The following is a 22,939-nucleotide window of genomic DNA, read 5'->3' as shown; positions in this document are numbered from 1 at the left end:
TTCCATTCTTGTGACAAGCCTAACCTCAGCAGTGCAGGGGTTGGTGGTGTTTGCATGTGGAAATGCACTAATATGGATGTTTTTCTTTGTGTGTGCATCCTTGCAGTGTTGTTTACCAGGATGGATTTTATGGTGCAGACATTTATGTAAGTATTCATTGATGTGCATGCTGTCCTTGTACATTACCAGAGTCATTCTTTTTACAAGTTTGCTGCGTTGCTTGACTCTGTTTTGTCAATTTACCATCCCTCGCCTGTCAAAAAGAATTGAGAGGAATATCTCTCATATTGGAAGACCTTTCTGTTCATTACATCTACCATTGTTCAGTGGAGCTGAATTAACTCTTCAATCAAGTGCTGAATGAATGCAAAAATGAGAAAAGTGTTGGGGGTTTTTAACCCCTTAAAATTAAAGTTTCCATTTTTTTTTAAAGTACAATATATTTATATTTAGAACTCAAGGCAAATTGAACAGTGGTTTAGTACCTTAATTCTGAAAACACTATTGGGCATAGGCTCTTATTCAGGAAAGCTTTTCCCTATTCAGGGCAACATTTAAGCACATGCTAAAGTCCCATTGATGGGAAGGGAATGTAAGTATATGCTTAGTTCAAGATATTCTCAAGTTTCTCCCTGAATATGGATGAACTTAAGTATGTTCTTACGTGCTTTCCTGAACTGTCAGCTGTAGTGCTTCCTACTGGGAGTAGTACTGCTGGCGTCAGTGGGGCGACTCATGGCTGCAAGTGGCTACCCATGATAGCAAGTGTAGGCTTGGTCCATAGTTATCAGTTTTTAAAGCTGTTTGCTCCATCTATTGGTTTATTTAATTGTGTATATACATTTTTTAAATAATCATTTTATATATAATTTATTGTCTTCCCATACTGAGGATTTCAGTTAGGAAGTCTATGAAGAAGCTGCTTATTTCTAAATATGTGCCCTAATTGTTACTCTTTTGGAAAAAGTTAAACAATCATCAGAACCCAGGCTCACAAATTTTTAAAATATATTGATATAAAAAAATCTCATAGACATGCCACTTATCTTTAGCTTCCCTTATTATTTTGATAGAACAATCAAATCCTAAAAATAGAGGTAATTAAATATCTTTGTATGGTTTTCTTACTCTAATTGTGCTTCAGTCAGCATTGGGATACAAAGAGATTGATTCCATTAAATTGGTATGAACATTAAAAATTCATTAGATAGTATTAGAAAACATTAGTTATATTTATTACCAATGATCCTTTAGAGACATTTAGGATGAAACAGTTTAAATTTTCTGACAATAGATTTGTATAAAAAGGAAAAGAATCTGAGTTTATGGGGAGAAGTTAAGGGTTTTTTCCTGTTGGGACAAGATTGGCTGGTTACAATAATTGGAAAAAATAACTGCAAATTAAACAATATATATTAAGTGTTTAGTTTGGGTTAGGATTCCCACCCTGCAGATTTTCAAAGTTATCAGCCCTCCACTATTCACAGTGGATGCAGCTCACCCCTTTACTGAAGGCCTACACAGATTTCTGTGTACTGCTTTAATTTCACTTAAATCTAGAGTTGGAAGTTCAAGAGGGATTTTACTGATACACAGTAGCTTTTGCACAGGGGTGAGTTTTACCAGTAGCATGGACTTCAGTTTTAATTCTTCTTCTTGCCAAAAAGAAAACTGCACTCATTTTGCTCATCTCACCAGTCTGAAAGGCAAGAAGCCCTGCTGAACCTGAATTAACTTTACTGTGTATTTGGGAGTTACATATTAAGAATAACAGTTGGTAGTTTGGGAGCCTACTGCTAATGAAAGAAAAATTTACGTCTTTTGGGCCCTCAGTGACACCAGCAATGCTTTTTTGTTTGTTTGATTGTTTTTTTTAACAATATGACCAACACCCATGACAGGCTTGAAAATGCTAAATAGAAACTGTGAATCTGATCAGCAAGGTACTTAAGAAAGTGCCTAGCTTTAAGCATGTGAGTAGTCTCAAAGAAGTTATTTGGCATTAGGCTCTGATCCTGCAATTGACTTAAATGAGGCTCCACACAGATGCAGGGGTATGTCCATATCCTGTCATTTACAGGCTCAGTGTCTTAGCTTCCAAATACATTTCTCAGTTTCTAGATATAGAATAATGCTTATCTTTCAGACGGATGGACTAAGTTAAAGTCATATAGTTTTCATATTTTGCAGACATATTTTTTTCATTTTTACTTTGTACATTGTACCTAGAACTTTGTACTAAGCAGCTCATCATTTTCATTTTAGCTCTTGCTCTTTTCTGCTCCTAAAATGTATTAAGAGAGAGAGAGAGAGAGAGAGAGAGAGAGCGATTGCAAGCTAGATGTGTGAGAATCAGTGGAGAGAAAACATATGATTCAGAATGTATTAGTTCCCTGGAGAGCACCGAGTTATTGACTGGCTCCCAATCGATTACCATGAAGCTCCAGCTCAGTTAGCCATTTTAAATGGAGAGCTGAAATGTGTGAAGAAAGGAGGTGCTGAGAGGAAAATGACACCACAGTGGAAAGACTAGGCAACAAAAACAAATAGAAAAGAAACAAACTTTAAATACATACCACAAATAATAGTAAAGAGGAGAGAGAAAAGACCCCCTCAAAAACACAAAAATAGCCGAGCTAAAAACAGCAAATAGTTATAAAGCAAAACTGGGGGGAAAATCCACACAAAGATAAAGAATATCAAAGTCAAGGTTGCCTGCAGTACAGGGTTGAGTAGCAAGTGTGGGGTGGGGTATCTTGGACTACTGACATTTGCACAATTGATTTCTCCACTGGGTAGAGGATATGTAATGGAAGTGGAAAAGAGGGAGAAATCCAAAACATAATAATCAGTCAGGTAAAGATTGCATGGAATATTAAACAGCCAGAATGAGTTAATGCTAACCAGAAGGGTAGAGCAGAATGAGAGGACTGTTATAAATATAGTAGGGGGAAAGATACACTAAAGTGAAAATTCCACAGGCACACTACTGAATGACAAGGGGAATGTAATAATGCCTCAGAAGTAGCTGAGATATTGAACTCCCTTTTAAAATGTGCTTTTAACAGGAAAATAAAGAAAAGAAGGTTGCATAGTTAGGGGAAAAGGAAGGCCTTTTAAAATTAACTATTGATTCACTAACAAAAAACTTAATTAAAAGAGAGTTAAGATTGCCTGACGGTTTCCTGTACCCTTCTAGAATACATATGTTCCCAGCTGAAAATTTACAGCTTTGAGAATCAGGAAATGCACTCAGCAAAATAAAAACCAGACATTAGAAAACAAAGAAACATGCAGTTAAAATAATGCTTTAAACTCACCCACCCACCCCCCTTAACTCTTCTCTCTGGATCATTGCCAGAAGGAATGCTTCAAGGACATCTGACTGCCATACCCTTCCCTAAGCTGTGTGGAGGTAGGGTGAAAAAGAGAAGAGTTGTGGTCCCCCCCCCAAAAAAAAAAAAGGGTTTAAAACCCTCCCATTCCTGGTCTCAGAAGTCCCTTAGGGAGATGGCCTTAGCTCACCCTTTCACTCAGTGTGATTGCCCACAGTAAAATTTACCATACCCATTGCTAGGTTCCTGCATCAGTTGTGGTGCACGGAACAAAATCCACACAAGTATAGAATTAGGAATGTATATATGGAGTTGTGGGCACTGTACTGAGAAACTGGCATATATTTTTTGTTAGGATGGGCATGGTAATGTTATATTCCCAGTGCATATTGCCATCTCTCCAAGGGCATGGTTAAGGTAGTGTTGGGGTCTGATGCATATCTGCAGCTACTTTAAGAAAGAACGAGTAATTTGTAGAAGTGTAACAGTCATCCATTCAGTGTTCTTTTGATTATAATAGATGGCATTATGTCTGGCATCCACAAAGCCAGATGTATAACAGCATTTTAGTGTACAAAGCTTTCCTACACTAAAGACATTTAGATGATTTTGGATTTACTTATGGGAGCCAAACATTTTGAAGTTTACGTGTGAAGTAATGGTTTGTAAACACTGGCAGTATTAAGTATGCTCTGGTTGTTAGAGTAGGACCTGAGTCATCTTTCCCACCATCAAAGATTTCAAGGTGTTTTGTAATTGTAGGTAAGCATTATTTTCTTCAGTTTACAGATTGGTTAAATGATTTGTCCAAGGGCACACAATAAATAATAGTGGCAGATCCAGGAATAGAATTCAGGCATCTCTACCTTCAGTTCGGTGCTCTATCCACTCAACCAAGTTATAGATGCCCACTTTTTAAAAAATGTCTTAGATCTGTGGATGAAATGTCCTTTCATGTCCTATGTTTTGCATTGTAAATGTTGTATTAAAACAATTGAATGCTGCAATAATCATTTTAATGAGTGATATTTGATGGGAAGGGTCTCGTAGTAAGTTTGAGCAGAGGACTGTGAATCAGGATTTCTGAGTTACATTCTATTTTCTGCCATTGGCTTTTTATAGCTTTGATCCTTGGCTAGGTGACATTAGGCATTAAGTTATACCCTATGCTAGAAAGAGCTGTACACAGACACAACACACAGCAGGAGCTCCCCTGAGGCAGGTAATGCCTGAGGCAGGGAGTATGGATGATGCTACACCATACGGGAGAGGGCAACATGTAGCCATCACATGGGGCAGTTCCATAGATTGAGACAAGATGGAGAAGATATGGAGACATGCCCCTTCTTTACCTCTTCCTGCTTTAGCTTTGCACCCTGAGCATGATAAAGATTATGCTCAAGCCCTATACTGGGGAAATGGGGCAAAGGCAGCTCTTTGCACCTTCTTCCCAGAGGAGGCCGACATTATTTAGCCCATAATGTCCACAATGAGTTTACTAATTGAAAATGATTATATATAGTTGTTACGAGAGGGTGTTGAGAAATGTAACTAATTAATATTTGAAAAACTTGGAGATCCTTGGATGAAAGTAGCTATCGAAGTGCAAATTATTGTTCCTATATCCTCAACATTTGTGCAAACTTTTATTGTTCTAATAATAGGAGTTCCATGCAAAGCACCATAGTAGAATCCCAAGTGTTGAGAATAAAATTAATCTTTCTATCCATGAGATCTAGTTTAGCAATCTGTATTATAAAAACACCTGTCACTATGCTATCTGAGCCCTGAGTTAACAATTAAGTAGACCATAAGGTGTTATCAGGAGAGAATAAAACTGTAGTTTATATGTGCGCGCTTGCTCTCTCGCTCTCGCTCTCTCGCAATATATATATATAATATGTGTATAGATGGTTATATATATTTGTGTACATAAGTGATTTTGTAACCCAAATGTATTTGATTTTCCATTTTTTCTTTTGATAAGATCCTTGCTCATTTTAAACCACAACTAAGATTCCTTGGCAACTGACCAGTTACCGGTCCCTCACCTCTTTCTTGATTACGCTGTGCCTTGTAAAATATTGAAAGCAAACTTGTGAATGAATGGCTTTGGGGAATTTGTGTGACTTATGCATTTTTATTTATTTTATTTTTTTTTGCATTCAAATCGTTACATTTCTGTTTCCTTATAGAGTAGTGTATCAAGAGCCTGTGTATGGCAATAAGTTACCACAGGTATGAAGTACTGACTGATGAAAAAAAAAACTCATCACATTGAATGTGGATTGCTGTGAAATCATACTAACAATCAGTTTAATGGGGGATTTTACATATACAAAATGAAAGGAATAGACCAGCAGCTGCATTTTATGGTTGGGGTTAATTACACCACACAATTGCAAACATTTTAAAATTTCTGCCTCCCTCTTGAAATATGATGTATGTCCCATTTAAGGTCCAGTGTCAATGGGAGTTTTGGCAATGTCAGGACTGCATTATCACACATGCTGACTTTGTCTACATTTATGTTTTTAGGGAAATCTCAAGCTGTTTCAGAACCACTGATGTAGTTCCATTAGTGGTAGCAATTGTGGGAGAACTAATGTAGAAAGGGCATACGCATTTTTTACCGTAGTCAGAGAGTTCAAGACCAGAAGGGATCACCACTTCATCCAGTCTGACCTCCTGGACCGACCAACAACACCATCTAGCACCCACATGCTAAACCCAACAAAGTACTACAGCCCACAGGAGTCTAAAATATTATGTTACACGGGAGGGACCAAGATGTACCAATGCCAAAGGACCCCACAATGGCAGGGAAATGATTAATTGAGAGAGACCCAGATAATCCTGGCAAGTGACCCACACCCACACGCTGCAAAGGAAGATGAAAAACTCTTAAAGTCACTGTAATCTGACCTGGAAAATTCCTTCCTGTCTCCACATATGGCAACCTAGACTCTGAATATGTGAGCACGAACCATCCAGCCAAGCATCTGAGAGAGACAGACACCTCATAGCCCTGGCCCTCCTCGTTTGATGGCCGATCTCCAACTGTGGCCATCCCTGTTGTTCCAGAGGAAGAACATAAAAAAAAAATACAAACACCCAGAATAAATTGGAGGGAGAGGTGGGGAATCCCACGCTGACCTATGCAGGTGCCTGGCTGAAATCCTGAAGCTTGAGCTTTTAGGGACCCTAAGACATAAACCAGAAGTGAGCCCAATGGCTTTTGGGCCCTGCCTCCAATCATCACAAGCAACCCTGTCATACAGTTGCAATATAAAATTGTCCAGGTCTCTCCTAAAACTCATTAAGTTGTTTGCCCCTGCAGCACCTTTTGAGAGGCTTTTCCAGACTCTCACCCCACTAATAGTGAGATGGTTAGAAACCTCCTTTTAATTTCCAGCCTGAATTTGTTCATGGTCAGTTTATATCTATTTGTTCTTGTGCCAACGTCCTTTAGCTTAAATAGCTCTTTACGATCCCGGGTATTTACTCCCTTAATGTATTTTATAGTTTTCTTTTGCTAGACTAAACAAGCCAAGCTCTTCTAGTCTCCTCTTTTAAGATAGTCCCTCCATTCCACTGATCATCCTAGTTGCTCTTCTCAGCACTGTTTCAGTTTTAATTCCTCTTTCTTTAACATGGGTGTCCAGAATTGTACACAGCATTCCCAATCAGGTCTTACCAGTGCCTTGTTACAATGGCATTAAAACTTCTGTCTCTACTGGAACTGCCTTGCCTGATACATCCTAGGATCATATTTCCTTTTTCACTGTCGCATCACATTAGTGACTCATAGTCACCCGAAATCGACCCACACATCCAAGTCTCTCTCCTCCACTGTTGCTTCCAACTGATGAGCTCCCAGCTTTTAGCAGAAATTCTTATTATTAGACCCAAAATGCATGAGCTTGAACTTGGCACTATTGAATTTCATCTCATTTCTCTCCCTCCAGTCTTCCTGGTCATCCATATCTTTCTGTATTAAAATCTGATCCTCCTCTTTACTGATGGTGCCTCCCAAATTTTTATCCATAAGCAAGTTTCATTAGCACATTCCTACTGTGCCAAGGCCATTAATAAATATATTCAGTAAGATTGGTCCCAAGACTGATCCTTGAGGAGCTCTGCTCATGAATTCCCTCCTGTTTGATAATTCACCTTCACCTATCAACCTTACAACCTGACAATTCTTGTGCTGATCCCCATCTTCCCTAATTTATCTAATAATTTCTCATGTGTCATATGCTTTACTGAAGTCCAAGTATATTAGGTCTACTGCACTTCCCTTATCTAAAAAAGATCAGTTATTTTCTCAGAGAAGAAAATCAGGTTAGTCTGGCACGATCGTCCCCTGTTGCATGACATCCCCTTTACCATGTACTTCCATTAATTTAATTATTCTTTCCCTCACAATTTGTTCTAAAGCCTTACAGACCTATTAGTCTGACTCAAATAGTATGCAATTGCCAAGACCACTCTTCCCCCCCCGCCATTTCTAGAATATTTGTAAAACATTAGCTATTTTCCAGTGGGACAGTACTACCCCCAAATAGATAGTTATTAAAAGTTCTTGCTACTGGACTAGCAATTTCATGTGTCAGTTCTTTCAGTATTCTGGGATGGCAATTATCCGGTCCCCCTGATTTGAGTGCATTAAGCTCTTTAATTTTTTTCTTCTACTTCAGATGTGCTCATTTCCATGTCCAGACACTCATTTCCACCAGCCATACTCCCTTCATGAATGTGTTCCATATTATCCTTACTAAAAACAAAGGCAAATTATTTATTTAGTTTTGGTCCATACCTACATTGTCTTTAATTTCTTTCCGATCCACACTACATAGCTGTCCAACTTCACCTTCCTTATTCTGTTTTTATTTATTTGAATTTCCTTGTCCAGACCTAATTCAGCTTGACTTCCAGCAGTTGCCACTTTATTCGGACATTTGCTGACCTCCACAATGTAGCTTTCTTTTCTGATCAGTGTCTTTTTCCATTCCTTAGAGGCTCTCTGATTACTCTTAATAGCCTAAACAAATGGTGGTATGAATGCCTTTTCCTTGGTTACACTATGGCTTCCAGTGTTGCTACTGTTGTTGGAGCTTTACCACTTGCACTGAAACTGTAGGTGATTTCCCCAAAGTATGTTAGCATAGACACAGTAATAGTGTCACAAATAATAGGCAGATATATTTCTTTGTTTCTTTTAAGGTGGAAACTGTATAAATGATTGTTTTTCAAAATAAATAAAATTTCCACACATATTAGTCCAATAATTCCAGGTTTTTATAGCATATTCAACCAGGGGGGAAATAAAATATTTCTATAACAGTCAGAATAATTGTGCATTTGCTACAGAAATGCTAATTTGGCTGGATATTTTTCGAAGCATATCCTTTGAAACTATTCTTGTGCTTATGAGTTTGGATAAATAAAATAAATAATTGCTTATATTAATGGTAGTATGTACCCAAAATACAGTGTTGTGGAATAAAATGTTCAACGGTAAAGTCTAAAACAATATAGACTAAAGCATGAGAAGAGTGCATTTAATCTAATGTTCTAAAGAAATGTGTACATTATATATTATTGAATATCCTGTGTCTGAGAAATAGACGAAGTTGAAAAGCTATAACCAGATTTAATGTTATAGCAAATATCTTAGATACATTTAGGTGGTTTTAACACCACATAATATCCTAAATTGCGTTTTAATTATTTGGATGACAGATTCTGGTCCTGATTTAGCAAAGTGTTTAAGTGCATGCTTGAATTTATTTATTGCCATTCTTAAAGATAGGCATGTTCCAAAGTGTTTTGCTGAATTAGGACCTCTGCTTTTAAATCATCTGTTGATCTTCTTATAATAATTAAATAGTTAAAATTGTTTAAAATTTTGAAAAAGTTCTATATGCATTAACAAACTACAAACATGAGACCAATAAAGGTTATTAGAGTGACCTAACAGAGACAGACAAGTTTTTGATCATTATACAGTTTGCACACTTAAATTGAGGAAATACACAAATATCAGGGCATGTCTACACTTACCTCCGGAGCAATCAATCCAGCAGGGGTCGATTTATCATGTCTAATGAAAACGTGATAAATCGACCGCCGAGCGCTCTCCTGTCGACTCCGGTACTCCACCAGAGTGAGAAGCATAGGCGGAGTCGACGGGGGAGCGTCAGCAGTCAGCCTACCACAGTGAAGACGCCATGGTAAGTAGCTCTAAGTAGGTCCACTTCAGCTACACTATTTTCGTAGGTGAAGTTGTGTAACTGAGACAGACTTAGCTCTCCCACCACCAACCCCCAGTGTAGACCAGGCCTCAGATAGGTATTTCCCATTCAAAGTTCTTCCATATAAAAATACATCAAAATGCAGATACCAATGATTTTAGTTCCCCAAGAGCATTTTGTAAGCCTTTCAATAACACGGGACTCTTTTCAGACCAAAGTAACATTTGTATCATTTTAAACTCAGTAGCTGCAGGGCTTCTTCCAAATTTAATCCTGATTATTGAGTCAAAAGTAGTTTAACACAATTCCCAGGGAAGGTCAAGCTTGGTTCTTTGGCGGCATCTCCTTAACTAGCACAAAGCAGACTGTTAAACCACTCCTATATTTAAATCAAATTTAAGGCTGGTGACATCAGCCTACCACATCTGGATATGTTTGAGAGAACGACACTTCTGTAGTCACACATGGTGCTCAATCCTTCAAAATAATAATCAGTCCCAGTGAAATCAAGAAACCTGTTCATTTGAGTAGGGATTTGCAGGATTGTGCCAGTGGTGAGAAGCATAGGGACCATATAGAAGACTGACCTAATCAATAATATCATACTGCATAATGACTTACAGTCCAACAGACATTCTTACGCTCTGGCTTCTGAAGACAAACAAGTACCATTCTAAATCTATTTTTATCTTTAAGTCTATTGCTTGAGATTGGAATGTTTTGAGGAGGCAAAAAACAGGGAAAGTCTCTTGTTTTGTTTACATCACACATTCTTTTGCTCTCTTTCTTCTGGTAGCCCACAGCTTGAGGAAAATTTGCAATTTTTGTCATGAGCTCTGCCAGCTTCACTACTTTGTGGCTCAATTTGTGCTTGGTGCCATTATCTTACATTTGATTGCCCATACACAAGGTACCTGCAGGCAATACTTGCCTGTTGATGCACATACTTTTGAGACCTCAACTAGTTTTTAATACGATCCTATATGCCTATCTGCAGCTCAGTCTGTTGTGTTGGTAGCCAAGAAGAGTGCATAGGGACGCTGTCCTTCTTTCCTCCATTTTTCAGGTATACTTTTGTGTCAGTAAAAGAATATCAGATGCTCAGAAGTAAGGAGGCATTCCATGTCAGTGCTTCTTAGCTGGCACAGAGATGGGACTTCATGCAAAAGAGATGGCACTTACAAGATTATGCAAGCTATCTGTGTAAACCGATTGGTTGCCTGACATAAGTGCCTTCAGCAAGGCTGAATTTCATGAGAAGGCACCTTAATAGATGGACATGAGAGTTTGAACTATGAAATGAAGAGGTGCCTTAAGTATAGGTGAAGGTCCAAGCCTAATGTGTCTATCTGGCTGTGTGTGTAGATGGGAAGCTTATGTGCTTACTGTTAAGGAGATGTGGCATCATCAGCTGAGCTGTGTGTGGGACTGACTTTCAAAAAAATGTTTCTCAAAATTTCTGTTATGATTGGAGGGATTAAATCAAGCAAAAGCCCTGAAGGGGGGAGGATAAGCTGGAATTTCCTATGGAGAAGCTCTAGAACAGTGGGCTAAATGAAGCTTCTGTGGCCCGGTTAAGTTTGTCATAAACAGGTTATTTCTTGAAGAGTAGTCTACTTAATACACTCTTTGTAATACAATGTACAAAAAGCTATATTAAGTGCACTAAAAATATGCTACTATTTTCATGAGGGTTGGCAGACAGAAGCCCATTCCTCACACTTCTACATATATTTAGTGTGAACATATCCCTCAACAATAGGAGCACTCCATTTAAATACTCTCTTTAACAACAGGAGGAAATGTCATTCAAAGCTGAGTGATCCAACTAGTTTTCTATTTCATCTCTTTTTTTAATTCTATGGGGACACACAATAGTTCCATGTCCCCGAGGATTATGGGATGGTGGATTCTAATTGGAACATAAATGGTGTTTGTGTTATCTGTGGAGACTGGGCTCTGTTTGTTAATTGGCATGCTGAGATCATTTTGAAATGGTTGATGTAACACCGTGGTCCATTGAACAGGAAGCTCTGCTATTTTCACAGTTTGATAATCAATGCATCACTGCACACAATTCCTTTCAAATGTGTGTGTTTGTTTGTCTGTTTGCTTAATTGAACAGCTGCAATTACTGTTACATACAGCTGAATGTTAATTCAAGAGAAAGAAAAGAAATTCCTTCTTAGTTATGATTTTATTTACAAATTAGAAACCTATATAAAATTAGAGTTTTAATGTAGCAAAAATTTAATTGGTTTAATCAAACACATGCAAGGTATCATATTAGATCTACAAAATTATTGTTAGCTTTGTAGTTTATTTTCTTTTAACTGATTTGTCACGGCTTTATTAACCTGCACTACACCTCATTGGTAAGGGAAATTGCTACCTGTAAATGTAAAGAAAAATATTCTCAAAAACTTTTTTGATGAATGTAGTCCATTGATTATCCTGATCTTTGGGTCAAATTAAATCTTAACAAGCAGGAACTGATTGGGTTTGTGATCAGCTCTGCTTAACAACCTCCTGAAATATTTCACGTATAGTCCAACCCCTTAATTGGACTTATAGCATGAAAAGAACATTCCAAATAGTTGCTGGTAAATTTCAAAAAATACTCATTTAAACTGCTGTAGCAATGCAATTAGAATGTAAGTTTGTGTTTCAGGGTGGTTATGCTGCCTACCGGTATGCCCAGCCTGCCACTGCCACTGCAGCTGCCTACAGTGACAGGTAAGACCGAATTTACTGCAAATAAATACTTAGCATACAGGAAGTGGAAAATAAGTCTTGTAACTGTTTTGTTGCTCTGCAGATGACTATGGTATACAAAGTTAGGCTGTATTGTTACAAAGAGCTATAAATAGAGAGTAGTGATTCATTAAGAATCAGGCATAAGATACACACCCTTTCCTGGGTTGCAGAGCAGCCACTTTACTATGAGATAACAATAGTCTGTGACCCTTTTACAGTGTAGATAAATAAATATATAGCTCCATAACGGTCTGCTGCTTAAGATCATAATTGATCTTAACAATACTTTTTCAGTTAATTTAGAACCTATTCCTCTAAGGTGTTGAGTACCTTCCATTTTCACTGACTCCTGTTGAAATCAATGGGAGTTCAGGCCATCAAAGACAAGTGATGATTCTCCCAGTTAGCTGGCTTCCAAACATTTCATTTATTTGAGTGTTTATATGAAGACAAGTTGATCTACTTGTCTCCCTTTTTTTTTTTAAACTGTTAAAATCATGGTATCAAAATGGGGTTCATACACTGCTGAAAAAGTGGAGAATTTCTTAAAATCAATGTAGCCCAATACTGCAGACACACCCTCTTAATTTTATGTAATGTAAATAGTTTCACTAAACTTGATGGGACTGCTCAGAGGATGAAATCTTGACCCCACTGAAGTAGGTGGCAAAACTTCCATTGACTTCGATAAGGCCAGGATTTTGCCACACTGTAAAATTAAGCATGTGCGTAAAAATGGATCTCGGCCTAATTTTGTAATGAAAAAGAAGAATTTACTTCTTCACTGGAAATTCATTCTTCAGAAGTTTTATCTGTAGGAAAATCTGCAGGATCCATTGATACTTTTCAAATGGTTTAAGAGTTTACAGCACACAATAGAAGTGGGTATCTATTTTGTAAAAGATTGCTATGTGTGTATTTTGCTTCACCGTGTCAGAAAGAGCTAAGGACCCATTTCTGTACTTATGACAAGAAACTCTTATTGAAATCAGTGAGAGATTTTCTTGCAACTTGAGTATAAATTTAGACGTGTATTAGGTGCTAAAATGGTCATTATTATTGGATTTTTATGTTTCTGTTCCTTAAAGAAAACAACAGAATACGAAATAGCGAAGGATTTCTTAGAAAGAAGTGTTGTTCATAGATTTTGTTCCTGAGAAAAATGGAACACAATGTGAATGTTAAAATGCTATGCATGCATAATTGCCTTTAAAAAATGCTTATTCTGGTAATAAGATATATTAAAAAAAAGTTTGGTGAATAAAAACAATTTGCATGTGTGGCTGAGGCATGCTGTGTGAGACAGGTAAGCAAGTTTCTTTATATGAATTCTGGATCAGTAATGTCAATCAGATATTGCTGTTTGCACCTTGTTCGTGATGTAGTCTTTCTATGCAGGGTAACCTACCATATGGAGTGCTACGCAGTAGTTTTCATTTCATTTCCACAAAGGTGTGTTGTTAGCATGTTGCAACTACAGTATTTTTTGTGAGTTTCAAATGCAAAACTAGTTTCTGATCCTAAAAAGTTTTTAAAACCAAAAAGGCAAAATCATAAATAATTTCATATTGCTAGTCCTTTTTTTTTTCCCAGATATTGTTCAGATCTCTCTTTGTCAGTTAAAAGGGTTTGCTTGTTGCTATAATGAAAGGTTGTAGATTTACATAGTACTTAGGGGAAGTGAACAATATCAAGATGAAGCCCAAATGCTTTAATTACCAACTAATGAACCTACTTATAAAACAAACAGAAAAATCAGGTACCATAAGGTAAAATATAAGATTTTTACCTATTCTTCTATATTGATAATAGTTGGGGAGTGAGAGAGTGAGTCAACCTTTCTAATAAAAATAATCATGACATTGGGGAAAAAAAACTTAATAAAGGAAAAGATATAGTATGATTAAATTCCGTAAAAGAAGATTGAGATGGTATCTATAGTAATGCAATAGTTACAACCCTTAATTATTTTATATGAAAAATATCTCTAGTATACTGAATTTTCAAATATACTCTTTGTGTATAATTAGAATTGAAATAACTTGAGCCTGCTGCATAATTACAGGTATCTGAAATTGATTAATTTCTTTTGATTTTTTTTATTTGGCTTCTGAGTTAAATGTGTTTACCCCCAGTTGACTAAAGATGTTTGGATTAATTACAAAGATACAATTTTACTTACTTTTTTCTATCGGGGAATCCTAAAACTAGTTTTAAAAAAGAAATCATGCAAAAACTTTGTTGCATATATGAAACTATATGCAAACACGGATACCTCAAATTACAGTCAATTACAAATTTGTTTGTTCATTTTATTAACTTTTCACTGAATTTTCATTAAAGAATGTGAGTTTTTTATGTCAGAAATTAGGGGCTTTTTTAGATTCCTCACTCCCTTAAGCATTTGCAAATTATTATTTGGCAAAATTTGAGTTAATCTCTAATACTGAATGCAAATGCTGAAATACAGGACAACTATTAGTATCCTTTCTTCTAAATGTAATCATCACTTGCTGTCTTGTGCTACATATGAGTATTACACATTTGGTCACACAATGTTCGTTTTTGTAGTGGATATGAGTCCCCATTCTCAGCAAGATATATTTATTGTATATGTTAATACAGTGCCCAGGCAAACACACTGAATGCCACCAAGCATATACTGTGATGCAGTGCTCTAGCATGAAAAGACTACTTGAAAAAAAAAGTACTGTTTGGGTCACAGATCATATACATGATGAGTGACAAGGTCCCTATCTTGACACACTGTCTTAAGTGAGGAGATGGAAAGAGTAACTGTTTGGATTGGATGCATATTTTGTTAATAGAAAAACAGAAGGTGAACAGAAAGATTTGGGATTCCAGAATCAATACCTCAAGTCATTGGATAATGATTGGTGCTGTAGAACTGTTGTGAGGAAACATAATGGTATCCTTGTTTGTCACACCTGGAAAGATTGCTGGATATAGGCAATGAACAACAAATATGGAGGAAGAGACTAAGGTGGCAAGGAAAGACGATGAACCTTATAAAAAAATTAAGTAGTTTTTAACAGAAGAAAACATACATATGTAATGACAGTCAAATTCAATCAGAACTGAAATAGGCCTTACAGATCTCTCCACTCACTTATCAAACCTGTAAAAAGATAAAAGTCTGCTTTATTTATGAAGCAATATAGTAAGAAATCATTTTACAACTTCAGAAGGGAAGCAGAGCTACATGTTTTCTCTATGCAGTCTTTCACTTTATTAAATTAAACTTAAAGCTTTGAGCCTTTTGAAGAATTTGATCAAAACCTTCACATTTTTAACAGTCTAGTTTAAAATGTTTCTCAGAAATTTCCTTCCCTTCCAACTGATAAGCAGGTAGGGGGGGAATGTAGCATTTAGGTCGATATATGTTTTGTACAACTCTTGAACTTTGACCTCTAAGCTCTTAAACCTGAGAGGCTGGTTAAAGGAAAACAATTTGTAAAGGTATACAAGATAAATTAAAACAAATATGTTAATTTTAAGTACAGATTTTACTTGATTTTTAGATTACATTTTAAAAAGTACTTAAAATATAGATGCTAGTAAAGGCTTAAATCTAAGTCTCACTTAAAGAAAAGTGGCAAAGCTATCAAATTTTATTTTCATGAGGTAGAACCAGTCAAAGCATGGCAGTGGGGCGTATCGTCATTTTGTCATTGCATGTTCACTTGATGTTGCTAGTATGTCTGTAATGCTGTATCGGATTTGACAGATCCATCACATTAGCTCAGTGAATGGCTTGCTTGAATTAAGCCCAAGGGCAGATTTATTCACATTGATTGGCTATTGGTTTTGTGTTTATGACTTGATTGTTGCATCTCTGATCAGAATAAGAAAAATGTTCCTTTCTTGCATATTAACTTTAACAGCAAATATGTGTTTAAATATATATGGTGGTGTATGAAAGCTTTAAAAACAAGTAAGCCTTATCTGGAAGGCAAAATTATTTTCACTTGTACTGCTTGCTAACAATATAATACTTATTTAATTATAATTATGTGTGTGTTTATGAATGTGTATCTGGGTATTCATATATACACACACTTCATCCTGACTCCCTCCCCCCCCCCACACACACACATGTAGTGAGGTAGTTTGCTCTGATATTTCAAAGTATTTATATATTGTCTAATTGAAATCTCACTCAAGTAAGTGGAAGAACTCATATTGACTTCATTGGGGTTTGGATCAGACCCATAGACACTGGAAGCTGGATTTCCTTTCTATGTGTTATACAATTTGGAAAAATAAGAGATGATAGTAAGGTGTATAATAAAACATTTTACAGACACAATGCACTTTGTAGTGTAAAAAGACCTTTTTGTTTGGTTGGTTTTTGTGGTATATGTTCTTTGGACACATACAGAATTTTGTATAATAGCTGGAAATAGGAAACTTATACAGAGGTTGTATTTTAAGATAGTCTTATCAATTCAGTGCAAAATCCCAGTTATTCCAATCTTTTTATCTTTAAAATGACTGATTTATTTATTTTTGTCAAACTGGTAACATATATAGATACAGAAGTTAATAACTCTATCCAGCTGTTCTCTTTGATTAAGGAATTGACAATAGTACTTGATATTTTTAATCAATAATCCCAATAATAAAATACTTAGACATATAACGTTAACTGAAGACATGTTATCAAAGGCTCAAAAATCAAACCCAGGTTAAAAATTGAAAAAATACAACTGGTCGGCTTAGGTAGATTTAGGCAAATTGTTAAATATTTTAGGCTTTAAATATCTTTACATTTGTGAATACATAATGAAGAAAGACAGTGTCATCATTTCGTTAAAATAATGTTCCTTTTTATTGGGAATTTCACCAATTGATATATAAAAATTAAGGATTTAATGGCATATAAAATATAATAGGACCTTGAGCCAAAGTTTAATTTACCATTAAAGAATTTTATAGAAAGATTGATATTTTAAATAGTTGTAGTCAATATATTTAATAGGCACACTTTTTCATCAGATGCAGGAGAAAGAATATTAATCCGTAGAAAGTGTATGTACTGTTATGAATTATACCTGATAGGACACGCACACAACTGCTGCAAATTACACCTGGTAGGACACGCACTCAAATGCTACGAATTACACCTGATAGGTCACGCACAGTTCGAATCTAGGCTGAAGCACATAAACAAAGTGCACAACTGCCAAGTTCCCAAAAAACACCAAGTTTATTACGCTCAAGCGTGGTGCCCCCGTGCTAGCCAGGAGGGGACCCCGAATACAGATTATACAAAGGTTATATACTTTTTAGCAAAGCATGTTGCCCTCGTGCATCGGAAACCTTAGCCAATAAACAAACCCTTTTCTCATCTACCACCTATCCCTGCTTGGTGCATTCCTCGTGCTAAACTAGTATGTTAATTACACAGCATGGTCCTAAAGCCATGCATCAGTAACTTTTATTATCAGGATGGGAGGCCTCACATCAAAGGCCAGGAGATAGGGAGTTTAGGGACTGACAAAGAACAGATACTGGGAGTCAAGGCAGGCTGGAGACAAGGAGGAGGATTTTCACAGGAATGCAGTGTCTAAGGAACACTCCTCCTGGTGCATGATGTGCTTGCTTTTAGACAATGGTGGGCCCCAAACCAAAATGGAGTCACATGTGCTAACTTTTCCTTAACAGTACAAATTAATAAGGTTGGATAAATGAGTTAAAAAACCCAAACAAACCCAAGACATAGCATGAGTTTCACTTATCCTTCTAGTTCCAACTGGAATCTCCAAACCATTTTTTGAAGTTTGCCTATCTATACATGTTCACAAAGACAGAACAAGGAGTAATGGTCTCAAGTTGCAGTGGGGGAGGTTTAGGTTGGATATTAGGAAAAACTTTTTCACTAGGAGGGTGGTGAAGCACTGGAATGTGTTACCTAGGCAGGTGGTGGAATCTCCTTCATTTGAGGTTTTTAAGGTCAGGCTTGACAAAGCCCTGGCTGGGATGATTTAGTTGGGGATTGGTTCTGCTTTGAGCAAGGGGTTGGACTAGATGACCTCCTGAGGTACCTTCCAACCCTGATATTCTATGATTCTATAATATGCAATAATTAGAAGGATCCCAGGAAGTGGTAGGTGAAGATCAGTTATCCTATACTGATTAACGTAGTTCGAGTATCTGTACAAATGTGCTCACACTTTGAGATTGAGTTGAGTTATATTGGCAGCTTGACAGGAATCCAAAGACTGCATTCAAGTTTGCATAACATAGGCATAATGATATATAACACTTATGCAGTGCTTGTCATCTTTAAAGCACTTTTGAAACATTTAGGGCCTAATACAGTGGGAGTTGGATCGGGCCCTTACTCATTCTGATGGCCATCTGTGGTAGCTAAATCTGGTTGGCTTACTTTCCCAGCAATGAAAAAAAAAATCAAGTCATTTATATTGCCACTAGAGAGCAAGAGCAGACTTGGACTTTTACACATTAGACTCCTAGGTCTGTATTTTCGCATCTATAGCTACATATTCCACATTTGGCACTCAGATTATACCTTGGGCACCGTTGGTTTAGATGTGAAATGTAGCTGTTACAGAACAATTTGGTGAAAGAATTAGGAGGAATGTGGACAATGAGTGCAAGAAAAAAAATAGGATTTATTTGGAAGAAAAGATTCAAGTGATAGAGCTAAAAATATGAATATGGAGAGTGAGAGAAATTAAATCTAGGGAGTTATCTGCAGAACAAATGATAGGAGTTTACAGAAGTAAGGCAACATTAATGAATTGCAAAATTATTCTGTAATAATTGGAACAGTGTGCAATCATTAAATTTTGCAGCTTTCCCCAAATAGATAAATAATACTCTATATCTTCATTTAGAAGCCATTCTCATTTAGCAGCCACCTCTTTCCCATGTAAACCACAAGGGAAAACAATTAAATTTCATACAGACTGGAGAGAACTAGTAGAATTACAAAGCTATATTTTACAGAGCTAATACAGATTTACAACTGTGTTGCTCAAGTTTTACACGAGGCATACTGAAATCAGTGGAGTTACACTGGTGCAAAGCAGGAGTAATGTCGTGGTGAATCAGGTCCCCTTTGCCTGAAGCAGTGGTGTTCACCTGTTATAGGTATTGCACTTCAGCGGTTGCATCATCTGTATTGGCTACTAATCCCATGCTTTGCCATCTTTTGGGGGGGTGGAGGGGGAAGCTATTCTTCAGTAGTTATTCAATTTCTATTCTATGTTTTAAATTTGAAGATTAAGATTTAAAATATAGCCTGGCACTTAGCTTGGGGGGAAAGAAAGAGAAGAAATAAAAACTGAGAGAGAAGGTAGAGGAAAACTACAGCCAACATTTCCATACATGATTACCTGAGGTTGGGTGCGTAGGTCCGTATTTAGGCACCTAAATAGGTGTCCTGATTTGTAAAAGTGCTGAGCACCCAGTAGGTTCTACTGACTTCAGTGAGAGCTGCCAGGTGCTTGACACGTCTGGAAATCAGGCCACCTATTTAAGTGCCAGATATGGATTTAGGCACCCATTTTTAAAAAATCTTGGCCTACATCAGAAAATATTTTGAGTTGTAACTTTTGAGTCGTCTTGCTTCAGTTATTTCGGGTAGACACTTAGTGGTATATAGATGTCATCATGAATATATTCCCTCGGTACATTTTAGTGTTTTTTCCCCTTTTTTTAGCAAAGAGAAAAAAGTACTAAAATTTATATTTTAAGAAACAGTTACATATTTACCAAACACTTTATAATGTCTTCCTCTGAATTGTTACAGAATGTTGGAGGAATATGTAATTTTGTTTTTTAGATCTGTAATATTCACCAGACTGGGTAAATGTGGATTCAGGGAGTTATAAAACATAGACTCCCAACCCAACAGACCAAAACTGTTATTTGGTCTCTGCTTGTGCCACTGACATGCTGGACCATAACAGCGACTCTGGTCATGTCAAAGCCTAATTACACAGTTTTTAATTTTCAGATCATTGACTCAATAGACCACAAAAAGGTAGATTAAAACATGCCAAACAAGTATTGTGAACCTAAGTGCCTCAACCCTGACAGTTGTAAAAGCTGGGAAGGAATTTAGTATATTCGATAACGGGGAGAGAGAATAATGGAATGAGGAGCTAGGAGCACAGTATAGGGTGGAAATCAATGGCAATCCAGAGCAATTTGTGGGGAGGTGAAAACGTACTAAACGAGCATACTTAAAATGATATTATCCAGAGAAAGTGAACTTAAGAAAGTAGGAATTAACAATCTTATATTTATCTGTTGTAGCCGCTGTCATCTCAAAGGATCCCAAAGAACTTTATTACCTGTATATTCACAGATAAATCTCTTCGCATAACTGAAATGCTGCCAGCTGTAGTTTTGGTAAACAGGCAGATAATCCGAGTACCGGACAACTTAGCAAAGGATGCCAAGGAATCTTTCACATACATACAGAATGTCATAGGACCTTCATTTTAAAGGTCTCATGCAAAGGCCCATCAACCTGTAGACCTTCATGAAATTCATTTGATCTGTCTTGGATGAGGGGTTGATATGACCCGACAAAGAATTTAATATACAATATTTTGACCATTAATTTATCTCCTCCAACTGTAATGTAAAGTGATAAGTCAACCTGATGGCTATTATGGTGTGAACAAAGCTAATATCATAAAATAGGAAGTAAAAGTATGTTTTCAAACGAGTCAGAAGATAAAATAATTTGCAAGGAAGGCTTAATACTTATTAACAAGTGTTAAAGAGTTTGATATCACTTACCTCTGTACTAAAGAAGAATGGTAAAACCATATCATATATGAATCAGTGAGTAAATAAGTAAATGTCATGATATTATTGAGGGATAGTGATATTGCACTAAAGAATTAATATGAAATATGAGTAAATTATCATATATATATATAAAGATGACATAAAATCCATTACAAATTTCAAAAATCAATTCTAGTCTATATTTTACATTAAAATGTTCACAGTGCTCAATAGACAAAGGGTCTGGTTCTCATTTACACTAAGGCCACTTTACACTGTTCTAGCAGTGCTCCAAAGAGCCCTTAAAAGGGATGCAAATATATACTCACTTTAAGGCCCCTTTACGCTGATAAACCAATATAAAATAGCCTTGGTGTAAAGAGAATCAGGCTCAAAATTTTCAAATGTGGATGCTTAAATTTAGATACATAAGTGGCCTGATGTTCGCAGATGCTGGAGCAGCCACAACTCCTATTGACTTCAGTGGGAGTTGCAGACACTCAGCACTTCTGAAAATCAGGTCACTCATTTAGTTGTTCACATACGGACTGAGGTGCCCTATTTTAAGCACCCAAGTTTGAAAATATTTACCATAGTCAAAATACAAAAGAATTAGTGTATAATCCTGCTCCTATTGAAGACAGACCAAGTTGCTGGTGTTTATTCTTAAAGCACTACTCCTTAGTCCTTTAATACCATTAACATAATTTTGGATATACTTCTGCACATGCACAGAAATCCCACTGATATATTAAGTAAAATATTACTTTGACTGTGGGTCAAAAATGTGTAAGTGTCAAAAAATAAAGCATGTTTACAGAAACTTTGGTGAGAGAATAGTTATAGAAATTTCAGCAATTGTTAATTTAAGCTAATTCTGTCCAAATTCTGGCAAAATCTTTCAAATTTAAATTGGGATGGCCAGTTTCCCATATGGCTGCACCATATTCTCACTGCTCTTGAGAATTCACATTTCAGCAACTTGGCAAAAGACAATTTTTCCCCCTCTTGCCACAATTTTTTTGAATGAAAGGCGCTTTTAGTAGTGAAAATCTCTCCTTTCTGGGCCAGTGGTGGCATTAGTCACCTGTAACCCATGCAATTACAGGGACTTGTGAGGCAGCAAGAGGCCGCCGGAAAGTCAGATCCAGCATGCTGGGAGTCAGCTGCTCAATCCTGCTCAGTGCTGCCCAGGGCTCAAAATGCTGGGCTCTACACAGTGTGACCTCACCCGCTCCCATGGGACAAACACTGCCACTATTAGGGCTGAAATTGAAGCACTCCTGCCTGGTTCACATTCACAAAATTGTGTGACAGGGCATCACCTGAAGGGACATCTCTTGGCTCCACTGCGTCTCCTCTACTCTCCCTGGTGCTTGGCTCCTGCTAGAACCATAATGCTGTTGACTAGATCCCCTCTGCAGCTGTTCAGTACCAGCCACTGAGAGGACCTAGACAGAAGTAATACAGAGGCATTAATTTGATTGCTTCACTTGGCAAGAAGAGGGGCTCTTCTTTCAACATGAGGCAATACTTCCCACATACTACATTATTACAGTACTGGATTTTGGTGCAGAAATCCAAAGACAGGGCCTCCACCCCTTCTAGCCTCACTTCAAAATCTACAGAAGGATATCCCCCAGGAGAGGAGGAATGGCAGCAAATTTGGGTGACATTCCTTTACTTCCAGACTGAAAGTGGGAGAGCCAAGTGCAGAACATCATGACAGTTTTCACATTTGAATATTTGTGGAACAAAAACAGTCACTTGCTATGTCCCCCTACCCCATCGTAGTCA

General features: G+C 37.0%; 1 protein-coding gene across 40 annotated transcripts in view; it reads left to right on the top strand.

The window, feature by feature from the left end:
- RBFOX1 (RNA binding fox-1 homolog 1) overlaps positions 1-22,939 on the top strand; it is a 2,406,891-nt gene that overhangs the window by 2,357,605 nt on the left and 26,347 nt on the right. For 36 of the 40 annotated variants that reach the window (XM_074965534.1, XM_074965499.1, XM_074965533.1 and 33 more), the window contains 2 exons: positions 107-146; positions 12,264-12,328. In XM_074965534.1, coding sequence (XP_074821635.1) covers positions 107-146; positions 12,264-12,328 — 105 coding nt within the window. The remainder of the gene's footprint in view (positions 1-106; positions 147-12,263; positions 12,329-22,939) is intronic. The other 4 variants (XM_074965501.1, XM_074965500.1, XM_074965498.1 and 1 more) reach the window with 1 other exon arrangement.

The sequence above is a fragment of the Natator depressus genome, chromosome 10 (assembly GCF_965152275.1).
Source record: "Natator depressus isolate rNatDep1 chromosome 10, rNatDep2.hap1, whole genome shotgun sequence".
NCBI classification, from domain to species: domain Eukaryota; kingdom Metazoa; phylum Chordata; order Testudines; family Cheloniidae; genus Natator; species Natator depressus.
The sequence above is the reverse complement of the archived record's forward strand: the minus strand, read 5'-3'. Positions and strand labels throughout refer to the sequence as shown.